This window comes from Saccopteryx leptura, chromosome 2 (assembly GCF_036850995.1).
Source record: "Saccopteryx leptura isolate mSacLep1 chromosome 2, mSacLep1_pri_phased_curated, whole genome shotgun sequence".
Classification (NCBI taxonomy): domain Eukaryota; kingdom Metazoa; phylum Chordata; class Mammalia; order Chiroptera; family Emballonuridae; genus Saccopteryx; species Saccopteryx leptura.
Window position 1 is genome coordinate 290,798,671 of NC_089504.1, and position 12,356 is coordinate 290,811,026.

Consider the following 12,356-nt stretch of genomic DNA (forward strand, 5'->3'; position numbering starts at 1 on the left):
CATCGCCCCCTGGTGGGCAGAGCGCCCCCAGTGGTGGGCGTGCTGGGTGGATCCCGGTCGGGCGCATGCGGGAGTCTGTCTGACTGTCTCTCCCCATTTCCAGCTTCAGAAAAATACAAAAAAAAAACAAAACAGGTAAATTTAAATCAACAAACTGACCAGTATTTCAATGGGAACTATGCTCCTCTCACTGACCACCAATGAAAGAGGTGCCCCTTTTGTAAGTGCAGTGGGGGCCGGATAAATGGACTCAAGGGGCCGTAGTTTGGGGACCCCTGTTCTGGATGGTCAGAGGGGACAGCCTGTGCCACCACAGAGCTGGACTCCCTGGTGATCCTTTGACTCTAACCCAGAAGAGCAGTCAGGGACCAGATTCCCATGAGCCGCCCGGGAGCAGTGGTGCTTGGGAGGAAGGGGGTGTGAGTGGCTGCTGATGTCAGCCTCTTTAAGGAACGTTCATCTAGGATTCTCAGCACCCGCTGGCATCGGGTATCATAAATTGCCACCCCTGTCATGCACTCGATCATCTCTCAATGTTGCAGAAATCTGATATAAACTGATTTTTTTCCTTTTTTTCTTTTGCAGACCTGTCCCCCTTTGTTCTGTTGTGGTGATCAATAGCCAACTTGAAAAAATTGAAGGAAGGAAAATATTTACTTCCTGTAATATTAAAAGTGTTGATGAGAAGACCCTATTCACAGAGGCAACAGGTAAGAAGCTGCCACTCCCCTTTTTTGCTTTGGTTTATTTTGGTTTTGCTTGGGGCTTTTTTGCTTTGGGAGGTTTGTTTGGGGTTTTATTTCCAGATCTTTTTTGTGTTGTTGTGTTTTTTGTTTAGTTGAGGTTTTGAGTATTTGTTTTGCTTTGGTTTTATAAACCCATGTGCCCAGAAAATTTTAATTCCCTCCTGTCATTCAAAGAATAAGTTAAACATACTGCTTATACATGCCTGTAGGCAGCTATTTGCCAATATTTATCAAAATTACAAAGTCATGTACCCTTTGACCCATTCTAGGATTTAATCCCACCAGTGTACTAACGTATGTGCAAAATTACAATGTGTGCAATTGCTCTAGGGTCGCATTAATTGTGTAACTCGTGCAATATTATTTGGAATAGCAAAAGATTGGCAAAACACAGGTTTCTGTAGATAAGAGACTGGTTAAAAAGACTACAGTTCATCTGTAAACTGTATTGTGTGTGCCATAAAAATACTGTGTAGGCCCTGGCCGGTTGGCTCAGTGGTAGAGCGTCGACCTGGCGTGCGGAGATCCCGGGTTCGATTCCCGGCCAGGGCACACAGGAGAAGCGCCCATCTGCTTCTCCACCCCTCCCCCTCTCCTTCCTCTCTGTCTCTCTCTTCCCCTCCCGCAGCGAGGCTCCATTGCAGCAAAAAATGGCAGGGGCGCTGGGGATGGCTCCTTGGCCTCTGCCCCAGGCGACAGAGCAATGCCCCGGATGGGCAGAGCATCGCCCCCTGGTGGGCATGCCAGGTTGATCCCGGTCGGGCGCATGCGGGAGTCTGACTGCCTCCCGTTTCCAGCTTCGGAAAAATACACACACAAAAAAATAATACTGTGTAATATCGTGGTGCCATAAATAAGAATAAGGTGCAGATGTTATCATTAGTGCAGAAAAAGTAGTTGTTCTTCCCATTCTCTTCCCCTTTTCTTCCTCTTTCCCTTTCACGTTTTCCTTCCTTCCTTCCTCTATAATTTGTTCCAGAAGCGTGTCGAGTGAGGCGTGGTAGGTTCAGTGAGAGGGGGAGGCCAGGGGAAGAGGTGGCTGCCGCGGCCCAGCACCATGTTGGAGTCTGAGTGGAGTGAAGAGGGTGTCCACACAGGGGAGTGGCCCCGCGGGGGGACAGAGCTCAAGCTGGGTAAGCAAGGCATCCACACGGGGAGGGGCGTGTGGGCGTCAGCGCCCCCAGAGTGAGGGTGGCCTCTTTGCGGCTGGCAGTCAGGGTGAGAGCTAGGTTTCTCACTGTCAGAGAGCAGTTCTGGATACGGAAAGAGAGAAAATAAGAATGGACTCTGGTGTGGGTTGGAATTGGAGATGTTAGACATATGTGTTTTCCCAGTCTTTTGCTCTTGCAAATAATGTTGTGTTGAGTAACTTTGTATATTGTCATTTTGCACAAATTTTCACAAGTTACTCTTCTCCAGTGGTTCCAGAGGAAACAGTTCTTTGTACTCATCTCAGTTTTTCTGTAAGCTTGAAATTAATTCAAAATAAAAACTAAGAAATGGGAGGAGAGGTGAAATATCTGTATATAAGGAAAGTCACACGTATTAACGTCGGTTGCCACTGGGAAAGGGACCAGATAGGTTGGGGGAAAGATTCCACTGTGTGCTCTTTGTACCTCGTGAAAATGGTTTTGTAAATGGATTATCAAAAATGGAGCTAGGTTTTGTAGGGAGCTTATATGGCCCTGGCCAGTTAGCTCAGTCAGTTAAGAGCATCGTCCCAAAATGACAAGGTTGCAGGTTCCATCCCCGGTCAGGGCACACACAAAAAGCAACCAAGTGCACGACTGAGTTGAACAGCAGGTGAATGCTTTCCTTCTCCCTCCCCTCTCTCTCCCTTCCTCTCTCTGTCTCTTTAAAAATCAATAAAAATTAATCCCTGGCTGGATAGCTCGGTTGATTGGAATGTCATCCCAGAGCACTGAGGTTGCCAGTTTGATTCCCCAGTCAGGGCACATACAGGAGCAGCTCTATGCTCCTGTCTCTCTCTCTCCCGACCTCTCTCTCAAAAAAAAAAAAAAAAAGTATACAATTTAAAAAGCCAAAATTAAGAAAAAGAATGCAAACTTGGGTGTAAAATCACAATATATACTGCTGTCTGGGAGGTGCAGGCCCCTTCCTTTTGAGATCTCTGTAGCAGTTTACTAGAAGTACTGGACTCGCATAGAAATGCTTCCCAACTGCATCCGTAAGCACTGCACAACTCCCACTCCCACAGGGCCTTTGCAATGAGGGGCCCTTGAAGCCTCACCTTTATTTACTTAAGATTTAGACAAGTTAATTTAGATATCCAATGCTTTTTGTTTGTTTGCATTTTTTATTGTAATGGACGTCAGATGCACAGGTTTGGGTTAATCATAATCCTTGATTTAGGACATACAGTCATAGGTACATGAATGGTCATCTTTCATTTAACATTTACTAATGTATCTATTTTTTTAAAATAGGATAATAAATACCCTGGAACCTACCATCAAACAAGTACCAGAATCTTAATAATATTTTATCCCGGCTAATTACTTTTCCCCATCTCATCCTCCTACTTTTCTCCCAGAAGTAACTCTGGTCTAGAATTTTGTTGGTTTTATTCCTTACTATGTTTGTTTGTTTTGTTTGATCAAGGATATAGGCATATAGAAGTAATATATTGTTTAGTGTTTGTTTTTGAACTTTGCAAAAATGATTTTGTGCTGCATGTGCTTGTCTGAGACTTGATTTTTTTTTTTGTCATTCAACTTCACAGTATTAAGGTCCACTTGTATTGCTGGCTATGTAATATACTCATTTTTACTGCTGTACAATATTGCACTGTGTGACTGTCACAATGGATTTATCTCTTCTTCTAAAGATGGGCCTCTGACTGTTGTGAATGGGGCTGCTCTGAGCATTCTTGAGCATGTCTCCTGATGGTGTACATAGGCAAGCGCTGACATGTATTTAAGAGTAGCATTTCTGTGTTGTAGAATATGAGTGTTCAGCTTTATAATGGCAGATTGTTTTCTAAAGCTGTACCAATTTACACTCCTCCCAGCAACATAGATTCTATTGATCCCCGTCTTCTCTAGCAGTTGGTAAAATCAGACTTCTGGAGTTCTGCCCGTCAAATGATTGCAAAATCGTCTCTCTGTGGTTTTGATTTGCATTGCCCTGAATACACATGGAGTTGAGCATCTCTTCATATATTGATTAACCATAATTGCCTCTCATTCTGTGACATTCCTGCTTGTTCAGCCTCTTGTATTGTTTTTTTCTCATTCTTTATGTAGTTATTTTATATTAAACTAACCTTTTTATTGGATACATAAGCTGTATATATTTCAGAATGTAAGTTGTCTTTTATTTTCTTTAAGTGGTATCTTTTTATAAATAAAGCTTTTTTTGTGTGACAGAGACAGAGAGAGAGACAGAGAGAGGGACAAATAGGGACAGACAGGAAGGGAGATGAGAAGCATCAATTCTTTGTTGCGGCATCTTAGTTGTTCATTGATTGCTTTCTCATATATGCATTGACTGGAGGGCTACAGCAGAGTGAGTGACCCCTTGCTCAAGCCAGTGAGCTTGGGTTCAAACTGGTGAGCTGAGCTCAAACAAGATGAGCCCGCGCTCAAGCTGGGTGACCTCAGGGTTTCAAACCTGGGTCCTCTGTGTCCCAGTTTGACACTCTATCCACTGCACCACTGACTGGTCAGGTTATGAACCAAACTTTTTAATGTTAATGTAGTCACATTTATTAAATTTTTTCTTTATGGTTAATGCTTTTTGTGTCTTGTTTAAGAAATTCATTTTTATATGAACTGAGGAGCAGAATAGAGACAGAGGCGGGATCAAAGGATCCAGAAGGAAAGTGGACAGAGGGAAAGGGGATGATAGGGTGATAGGATGGGATGAGAGCAGAAAATCAAATCCTGGAGGGAAGGGGGGAGGGGGAGAGGGGAAGATGTACTGGGGAACATGGGGGAGGGGAGGATGAATTCTGGGGGACACTAGAATCTATGTAAACACAATAAATTAATTAAAAAAATTTTTTAAAGAAATTCATTTTTACCCTAAGCATCAATTGTTTACAGGAATGATGGATGAAAGAAGCAGGAGGAAGATCATGAATAATCTGAATCCATAGTCAATTTAACAACTCCATTCCAGGCTGTGGTTTATACTTCTCTCACTAAACATTTCAGTATCAAAAAGGTACCAGATGGCTCGGTTGTAATTTCCCTTCCTTTCCCTTCCCTATCTCTAATGGAAGTGGTAATGAACCATGAAATGACCAAGGGGTAGAGGATCTGGTTACCTAGGGAATATAATACAGTATTGAGATAGTCAAAAATTGACTCTTAATTTGGCTGAAAAATGAGAGACTGAATACGAATCTAAATGCCTTTTAAATATATATATATATATATTTCTACTTAGAGAAGTCCCATCAGGTTGAATTTAGTTGACTGATAATCTTTTGTTTGTTCATTTAGGCTTATTTATAAAGCTGGAGCCTGAGAAAAACATTTGACATAAAAGAGCTTCTGGCAAATTCCACTCCACCTGCATGAGGCTCTCCTTCCTGCAGAAGAAGCTGTGGCCCAGCCCTGCTCTGTCCACGCTGCCATCCTGAACAAGCTTCTGAACACAACTCCAGCAGCTGTGTCCCCGTCTCAACTTTTTAGCACAGAAACACTTACTGTGGGAGCATCAGCAACTCTTTGTGTGTCCTTATAATAAGTAGTTTTCCTGAAATTTGAATGGGATCCTTAAGGTGACATCTGCAAACTTGGAAATGCCAGAAACCAAAGGAAGGAACAAATATGTGGATGCATATATACATGTGTGTGTGATGTGTACATGCATGCATTCATGACTGATAAGTTTGTTGTAGCTAAATAAATCTTTTTGTTTTGTTTTATTGTTTTATTATCTAAACAAATATTTTTTATTTTTATTTATTCATTTTTATTAGAGAGAGAGGAAAGAGATAGAACAGGGGGAGGAGCAGGAAGCATCAACTCCCATATGTGCCTTGACCAGGCAAGCCCAGGGTTTTGAACCGGCGACCTCAGCATTCCAGGTCAATGCTTTACCCACTGCTCCACCACAGGTCAGACTAAACAAATATTTTTGACTACAGTAGGAAACACAACTAGTTCCTATAGCAAGAGATACCTCAGTTTGGTTCTCTTGGATTCTAGGGATTCAAACACTGTGCCCTTTTTTTTTTTTTTTTCAGAGAGAGAGCCAAACAGAGAGAGAAAAGCATCAACTCATAGTTGCATCACTTTAGTTGTTCATTGATTGTTTCTCATATGTGCCTTGACTGAGGGCTCAAGCCAGTGAGCCTGCACTCAAGCCAGATGAGCCACCACAGGTCAGGCACTCTTTGGATCCTTTTATAAGGGCACTGATCCTATTCATGAGGGCTCCATCCACATTACTTAAGCATCCACATTACTCCCAAAGGTCCCACTTATTAGTACATTGAACATTAGGGTTTCAACATAAGAATCTTGAGGGAACAAATATTCACACCATAGCATTAGGGTTGCCATAACAACATTATGGGTTGCCTAATGCCACATTAGGGTGTGGCATTAGGAAGCCACACCCTGGGTGGCTTCAAACAACAGACTCCTTGTCTCAGTTCTGGAGACCAGAAGTCCAAAGTCAAAGTGTCAGCAAGGCCATGCTCTCTCCGTGGAACTGTTCCATGCCACTCCTAACTTCTGGTGGCCTCAGGCATCCCTTGGCTTATAGATACAAGCATATCTCATTTTATTGTTTCTCTTTATTGCCCTTTGCAGATACCATGTTTTCCTTGTTTTTTTTTTTTTGGTTTTTTTTCATTTCTGAAGCTGGAAACGGGGAGAGACAGTCAGACAGACTCCCGCATGCGCCCGACCGGGATCCACCCGGCACGCCCACCAGGGGCGATGCTCTGCCCATCCTGGGCGTCGCCATGTTGCGACCAGAGCCACTCTAGCGCCTGAGGCAGAGGCCAAGGAGCCATCCCCAGCGCCCGGGCCATCTTTGCTCCAATGGAGCCTTGGCTGCGGGAGGGGAAGAGAGAGGCAGAGAGGAAAGCACGGCGGAGGGGTGGAGAAGCAAATGGGCGCTTCTCCTGTGTGCCCTGGCCGGGAATCGAACCCGGGTCCTCCGCACGCTAGGCCGACACTCTACCGCTGAGCCTACCGGCCAGGGCCAGTTATCATGTTTTTACTCACTAAAGGTTTGTGGCAATTCCGTGTTGAACAATTCTTTCTTTTTAGTTGATTTAAGAGAGAGAGACAGAATCATCGATCTGTTTCTGTATGGGATGTTTCTCCTGGGATAGAACCAGCAATGTCTCGTTTTAGGACAGTGGTCTAACCAACTGAGCTATCCAGCCAGGGCTCAAGCAATTCTAATAGGCACCATTTTTCTAAGAGCATTTGCTCACTTCATGTCTTTGTGTCACATATTGATAATTCTCACACTATTTCAAACTTATTATCACTACGTTAGTTATGGTGATCTATGATCCTTGATCTTTGATGTTACTATTGTAATTGTTTTTAGGGAGCTATGAACTCTGCCCACATAAGACGGTAAATTTAATAAATGTATGTTTTGCCTGACCAGGTGGTGGCGCAGTGGATAGAGCGTTGGACTAGGACGCAGAGGACCCTGGTTCAAAACCCCGAGGTTTCCAGTTTGAGTGCGGGCTCATCTGGTTTGAGCACAGCTCACCAGCTTGAACCCAAGTTCTCTGGCTTGAGCAAGGGGTCACTCTGCTGTAGCCCCCAGTCAAGGCACATATGAGAAAGCAATCAATGAACTACTAAGGTGCCACAACAAAGAATTGATGCTTCTCATCTCTCTCCCTTCCTGTCTGTCCTATCTGTCCTTCTCTCTGTCTCTGTCACAAAAATAATAAAAAATAAAAAAATAAATGTGTGTTCTGACTGGCCATTCCCTCATCTCTCTCCCTCTACTTGGGCCTCCCTCCGTATTCCTTGAGACAATATTGAAATTATACCATGGTCTAATTATGCCATTGTATAATATGCAATTATACAATGGTCTCATAATTATTCAAGTAAAGGAAGAGTCACATGTCTCTTACCTCAAACTGAAAGCTAGAAATCATTCAGCTTTGTGAGGAAGGCATGTTGAAAACCAAGATGTACTGAAAGCTAAACCTCTTGTGCCAAACAGCCAGGTTGTGATGCAAAGGAAAAGTTCTTGAAATTAAAAGTGCTACTCACCCTGGCCGGTTGGCTCAGCGGTAGAGCATCGGCCTAGCGTGCGGAGGACCCGGGTTCGATTCCCGGCCAGGGCACACAGGAGAAGCGCCCATTTGCTTCTCCACCCCTCCGCCGCGCTTTCCTCTCTGTCTCTCTCTTCCCCTCCTGCAGCCAAGGCTCCATTGGAGCAAACATGGCCCGGGTGCTGGGGATGGCTCTGTGGCCTCTCCCCCAGGCGCTAGAGTGGCTCTGGTCGCAACATGGCGACGCCCAGGATGGGCAGAGCATCGACCCCTGGTGGGAAGAGCGTGGCCCCATGGTGGGCATGCCGGGTAGATCCCGGTCGGGCGCATGCGGGAGTCTGTCTGACTGTCTCTCCCTGTTTCCAGCTTCAGAAAAATGAAAAAAATAAAAATAAATAAATAAAATAAAATAAATAAAAAAAAAAGTGCTACTCTAGTCCAGTGGTCCCCAACCCCCGGGCCGTGGACTGGTACGGGTCCGCAGAGAAAGAGTAAATAGCTTACATTATTTCCGTTTTATTTATATTTAAGTCTGAACGATGTTTTATTTTTTAAAAATGACCAGTTCCCTCTGTTACATCCATCTAAGACTCACTCTTGACGCTTGTCTCAGTCACGTGATACATTTATCCATCCCACCCTAAAGGCCGGTCCGTGAAAATATTTTCTGACATTAAACTGGTCCGTGGCCCAAAAAAGGTTGGGGACCACTGCCCTAGTGCACACAACTGATAAAGTGAAATAGCCTTACTGCTGATTTGGAGAAAGTTTTAGGGGTCTGGACAGAAGATCAAACTGAGAGGGCGGAGTGTGGACCCACATTCAGACAGTGTCCACGTCCTTTGCAGACCCTAGCGACCAGGCAGTCGGGGCTCTTGCCTCACGCTCTGTTCTAGGTGCCCACTCACCTGCCAGGGTGCCTGCGGGCCACGCTTTCAGCCGCAATGTTCTCTGAAGTCAAAACCTAACCCAGAACAAGGCCTTAACGCTCTTCAACTCTGTCAAGACAGAGAGGCACGGAAGCTGCAGAGGAAAGGTTGGAGCTAGCAGAGGTTGCTTCCTGAGGTTTAAGGAAAGAAACCGTCTCTGACAGAAGTGCAAGGTGAAGCACAGTGCTGATGTCAGAGTTGCCTCAGGTTATCCAGAGGTCTCGATGATACGGTGGCTACACCAAACAACACACTTCCAGTGAAGACTACACAAAACAGCCTTAAATTGGAAGAAGATGACATCTAGGACTTACAGCTGGAGAGAAGTCAATGTCTGGCTTCAAAGCTTCAAAGGACAGGGGCTACTGCAACCGGTGACTTTAAATTGAAAATCCCAGGGCTCTCTAAGACAACACTAAATCTACTTTGCCTGTGGTCTATAACTCAAACAGCAAAGCCTGGGTGACAGCATATCTGTTTACAAAATGATTTACTGAATATTTTAAGCCCACTTGAGACATGCTGTTCAGAAAAAGATGTTTTAAATATTACTTATCGACAATAACACCTCATCACCTAAGAGCTCTGATGGAGATGTATAAGATTAATGTTTTTCTTTTAATTTTTAAAAATGTTATTGACTAGAGAAAGAGAAGAATACCAATTTGTTGTTCCACTTATTTATACATTCATTGGTTGCTTCTTGTATGTGCCCTGACCAGGGGTCAAATCCATAACCTTAGCATATCAGGATGACACTAACCAACTGAGCTATCTGGCCAAGGGAAATTTGTTGTTTTTATGCCTGCTGACACCGTATTCATTCTGCAGCCTGTTGGAGACTGCAAGCTGACAGGGTCCTTGTGGTTTAGATTTTGGGGGGACAGGTGTGGGGGACTGGCAGTAAGCTGACAGTCTGCCCAACCCTCCACCTCACTTGCTTGGTTAAATTGCTAAAGGCTGTTTTTCTCCACACCTTCATGTTAGCTGTGATGCTGGAGTGTTTCTACTCATCCCATCCCCACTGGTTTAAGTTGCTAGGGGCAATTTATCGTATACATGGCCTTCCTCTCACCCTTTGTTTGTTCTGATGTTGATTGATTTCAGTTATGCAGGGTGGAGGGTTTTCTGCACTTGGGAGAATTCTTGGGTTGCTTTGGAGATGTGACTTTGTATCAGAGATATCTTTGATTTGCTAAGGACTTTACTCTGCCCTATAAATAAAGCCATTTGGGGATGGAGACTAGCTCTTGTAAGCTACCTGTGTTGCAAAGAGACCCTCTGATCCCATCCTTTTTCTCTCTGAGTTTATTTCTTCATTCCGCACTGTTCTCACTCAGGACCTGGACAATTACTAGCCGCGCTGGTCTGTGGCAGCAGCCCATGGATCAAGGAGTAATTTTGACTCTCAAGTCCTATTATTTAAAAAATAACTTCATAAAGCTATAGCTGCCACTGATAGTGATTCCTATGATAGATGTGGGCAAAGCAAATTGAAACATTTTGAGAAAAAGTTACCATTCTAGAGCCATCAGGAATATTTGTGATTCATGGGAAGAGGTTAAAATATCAATATTAAAAGAGGTTTGGAAAAAGTTGATTCCAACCCCTTATGGGTGACTGAGGGTGTAAGGTATTTTCCCCTGAGGAAGAAAGAAGGGCATGGCCACGAAGTGTGAAATAGCCAGAGCTTTATTTAGTAGAGCACTTCCCAGACGATGTTCTCTGGTCCGCGGGAGGGGAGCCAGAGAAGTTGCGCGGATTCTTCCGTGTGCGGGTAACTTATAGGGTTGTTAGGGTGGTCAAGTTGATATGATGTGACGAAATTTCATTGGCTGACAGACAGTCCTTTTTCAAAGGGTTCCTGGGAAGTTTCTTTTGGCGCGCATGGGTGTGGGCAGTTCCAGCCAAAGTTCCCGGGCCTGTTTCCTCACGTGACCTTCCCCCATAGCCAACCAACCTCACAGAGGGGATCAAGCTTTCAGTGGAAGAAGTAATGCAGATGTGGAAACAGCAAGAGAACTAGAATTAGAAGTGGAGCCTGAAGATTTGCTCCAGTCTCATGAATTGCTGCAGTCTCATGGAAAAATTTTAACATGAGGAGCTTCTTCTTATGGATGACCAAAGAAAGTGGTTTCTTGAGATAGACACTAACCCTGGTAAAGATTATTGAAATGGCAAGAAAGGATGTGAACTATTACATAAGCTTAGTTAATAAAGCAGTGACAGGGTTTGAGAGGGTTGATTCCAATCTTGAAAGTAGTTCTGTGGCTAAAATGCTTTCATCATATGCTACCGAGAAATCATTCATGAAAGAGCCAATTGATGAGGCAAACTTCATTAACATTTTTTAAATTGCTACATCCACCCTGAAATTCAAAATCACAACCCTGATCACTAAGCAGCCATTAACATGGAGGCATGACCCTCCACCTGCCAAAAAAATTGACTCACTGAAGGCTCAGATGGTGGTTAGTTTAGCAATGAAATACTTTTAAGTTAAGGTATATACATTTTTTTAAACAAAACTCTTGCACACTCTAGTGTGAACATTTATATGCACTGGGAAGCAAAAGAATATTCATGTTACTTGCTCTGTTGCAATATTCACTTTATTGCGGTGGTTTGAAATCAAACCAAAGGCATGCCTATACATCAGCCCTCCATCTTCACATGGCATTCTTTTGTGTGTCTTCACATCCTCTTCTATACACATCTCTCTCTGTGTCCAAATTTCCCCTTTTTATAAGAGCACCAGTCATATTGGTAGAACCCACCCTAATGACCCCATTTTAACTTCATTACCTCTAGAAAGACCTTATTTTCAAATAAAGTCATATTCAAAGGAATTGGGGGTTAGGATTTCAACAAACCTTTTCATGGGAGACACATTTCAACCCTAACAGACCGTAGATAAAACTAAAAATAAATTGAGAGACTAATGTTCTAAGCATGGACACTAGCCATGTTTAAACATGTGAAGTTTGCCTGACCAGATGGTGGTGCAGTGGATAGAGCATTGGACTGGGATGCAGAGGACCCAGGTTCGAAACCCAGAGGTTGCCGGCTTGAGCGCGGGGTCACTGGCTTGAGCGTGGGGTCATAGATTTGGTCCCATGGTCGCTGGCTTGAACCCCAGGGCCACTGGCTTGAACCCCAAGGTTGCTGGCTTGAGCAAGGGGTCACTTGCTCCACTATAACCCCCAGTCAACATACATATGAGAAAGCAATCAATGAACAATTAAGGTGCCACAACAAAGAATTGATGCTTCTCATCTCTCTCCCTTTCTGCCTGTCTGTCTCTATCTGTCCCTCTCTGTCTCTCTGTCTCTGTCACAAAAAAAGAAAAAAATGTGAAGCTTAGGAGCGAGACTGCACTGCTGTCTAGTTTCACCTAATAGGTAGTGAAGGTACTTTAATCATTTGGTGTGTGTCTGAGCAGGTTTG

At 43.9% G+C, this 12,356-nt stretch overlaps 1 protein-coding gene across 4 annotated transcripts in view; it reads left to right on the top strand.

The window, feature by feature from the left end:
- Positions 1–5,960, top strand: part of THEM4 (thioesterase superfamily member 4) — a 65,902-nt gene extending 59,942 nt beyond the window's left edge. For 3 of the 4 annotated variants that reach the window (XR_010748812.1, XR_010748811.1, XR_010748810.1), the window contains 3 exons: positions 586–710; positions 4,814–4,934; positions 5,216–5,960. Coding sequence is in view for 1 of the 4 variants with exons in the window: in XM_066362487.1 (XP_066218584.1) it covers positions 586–710; positions 5,216–5,253 (163 nt within the window). In the remaining 3 variants the exon portion in view is untranslated. The remainder of the gene's footprint in view (positions 1–585; positions 711–4,813; positions 4,935–5,215) is intronic. The other variant, XM_066362487.1, reaches the window with a different exon arrangement.
- Positions 5,961–12,356: the final 6,396 nt, after the last annotated feature.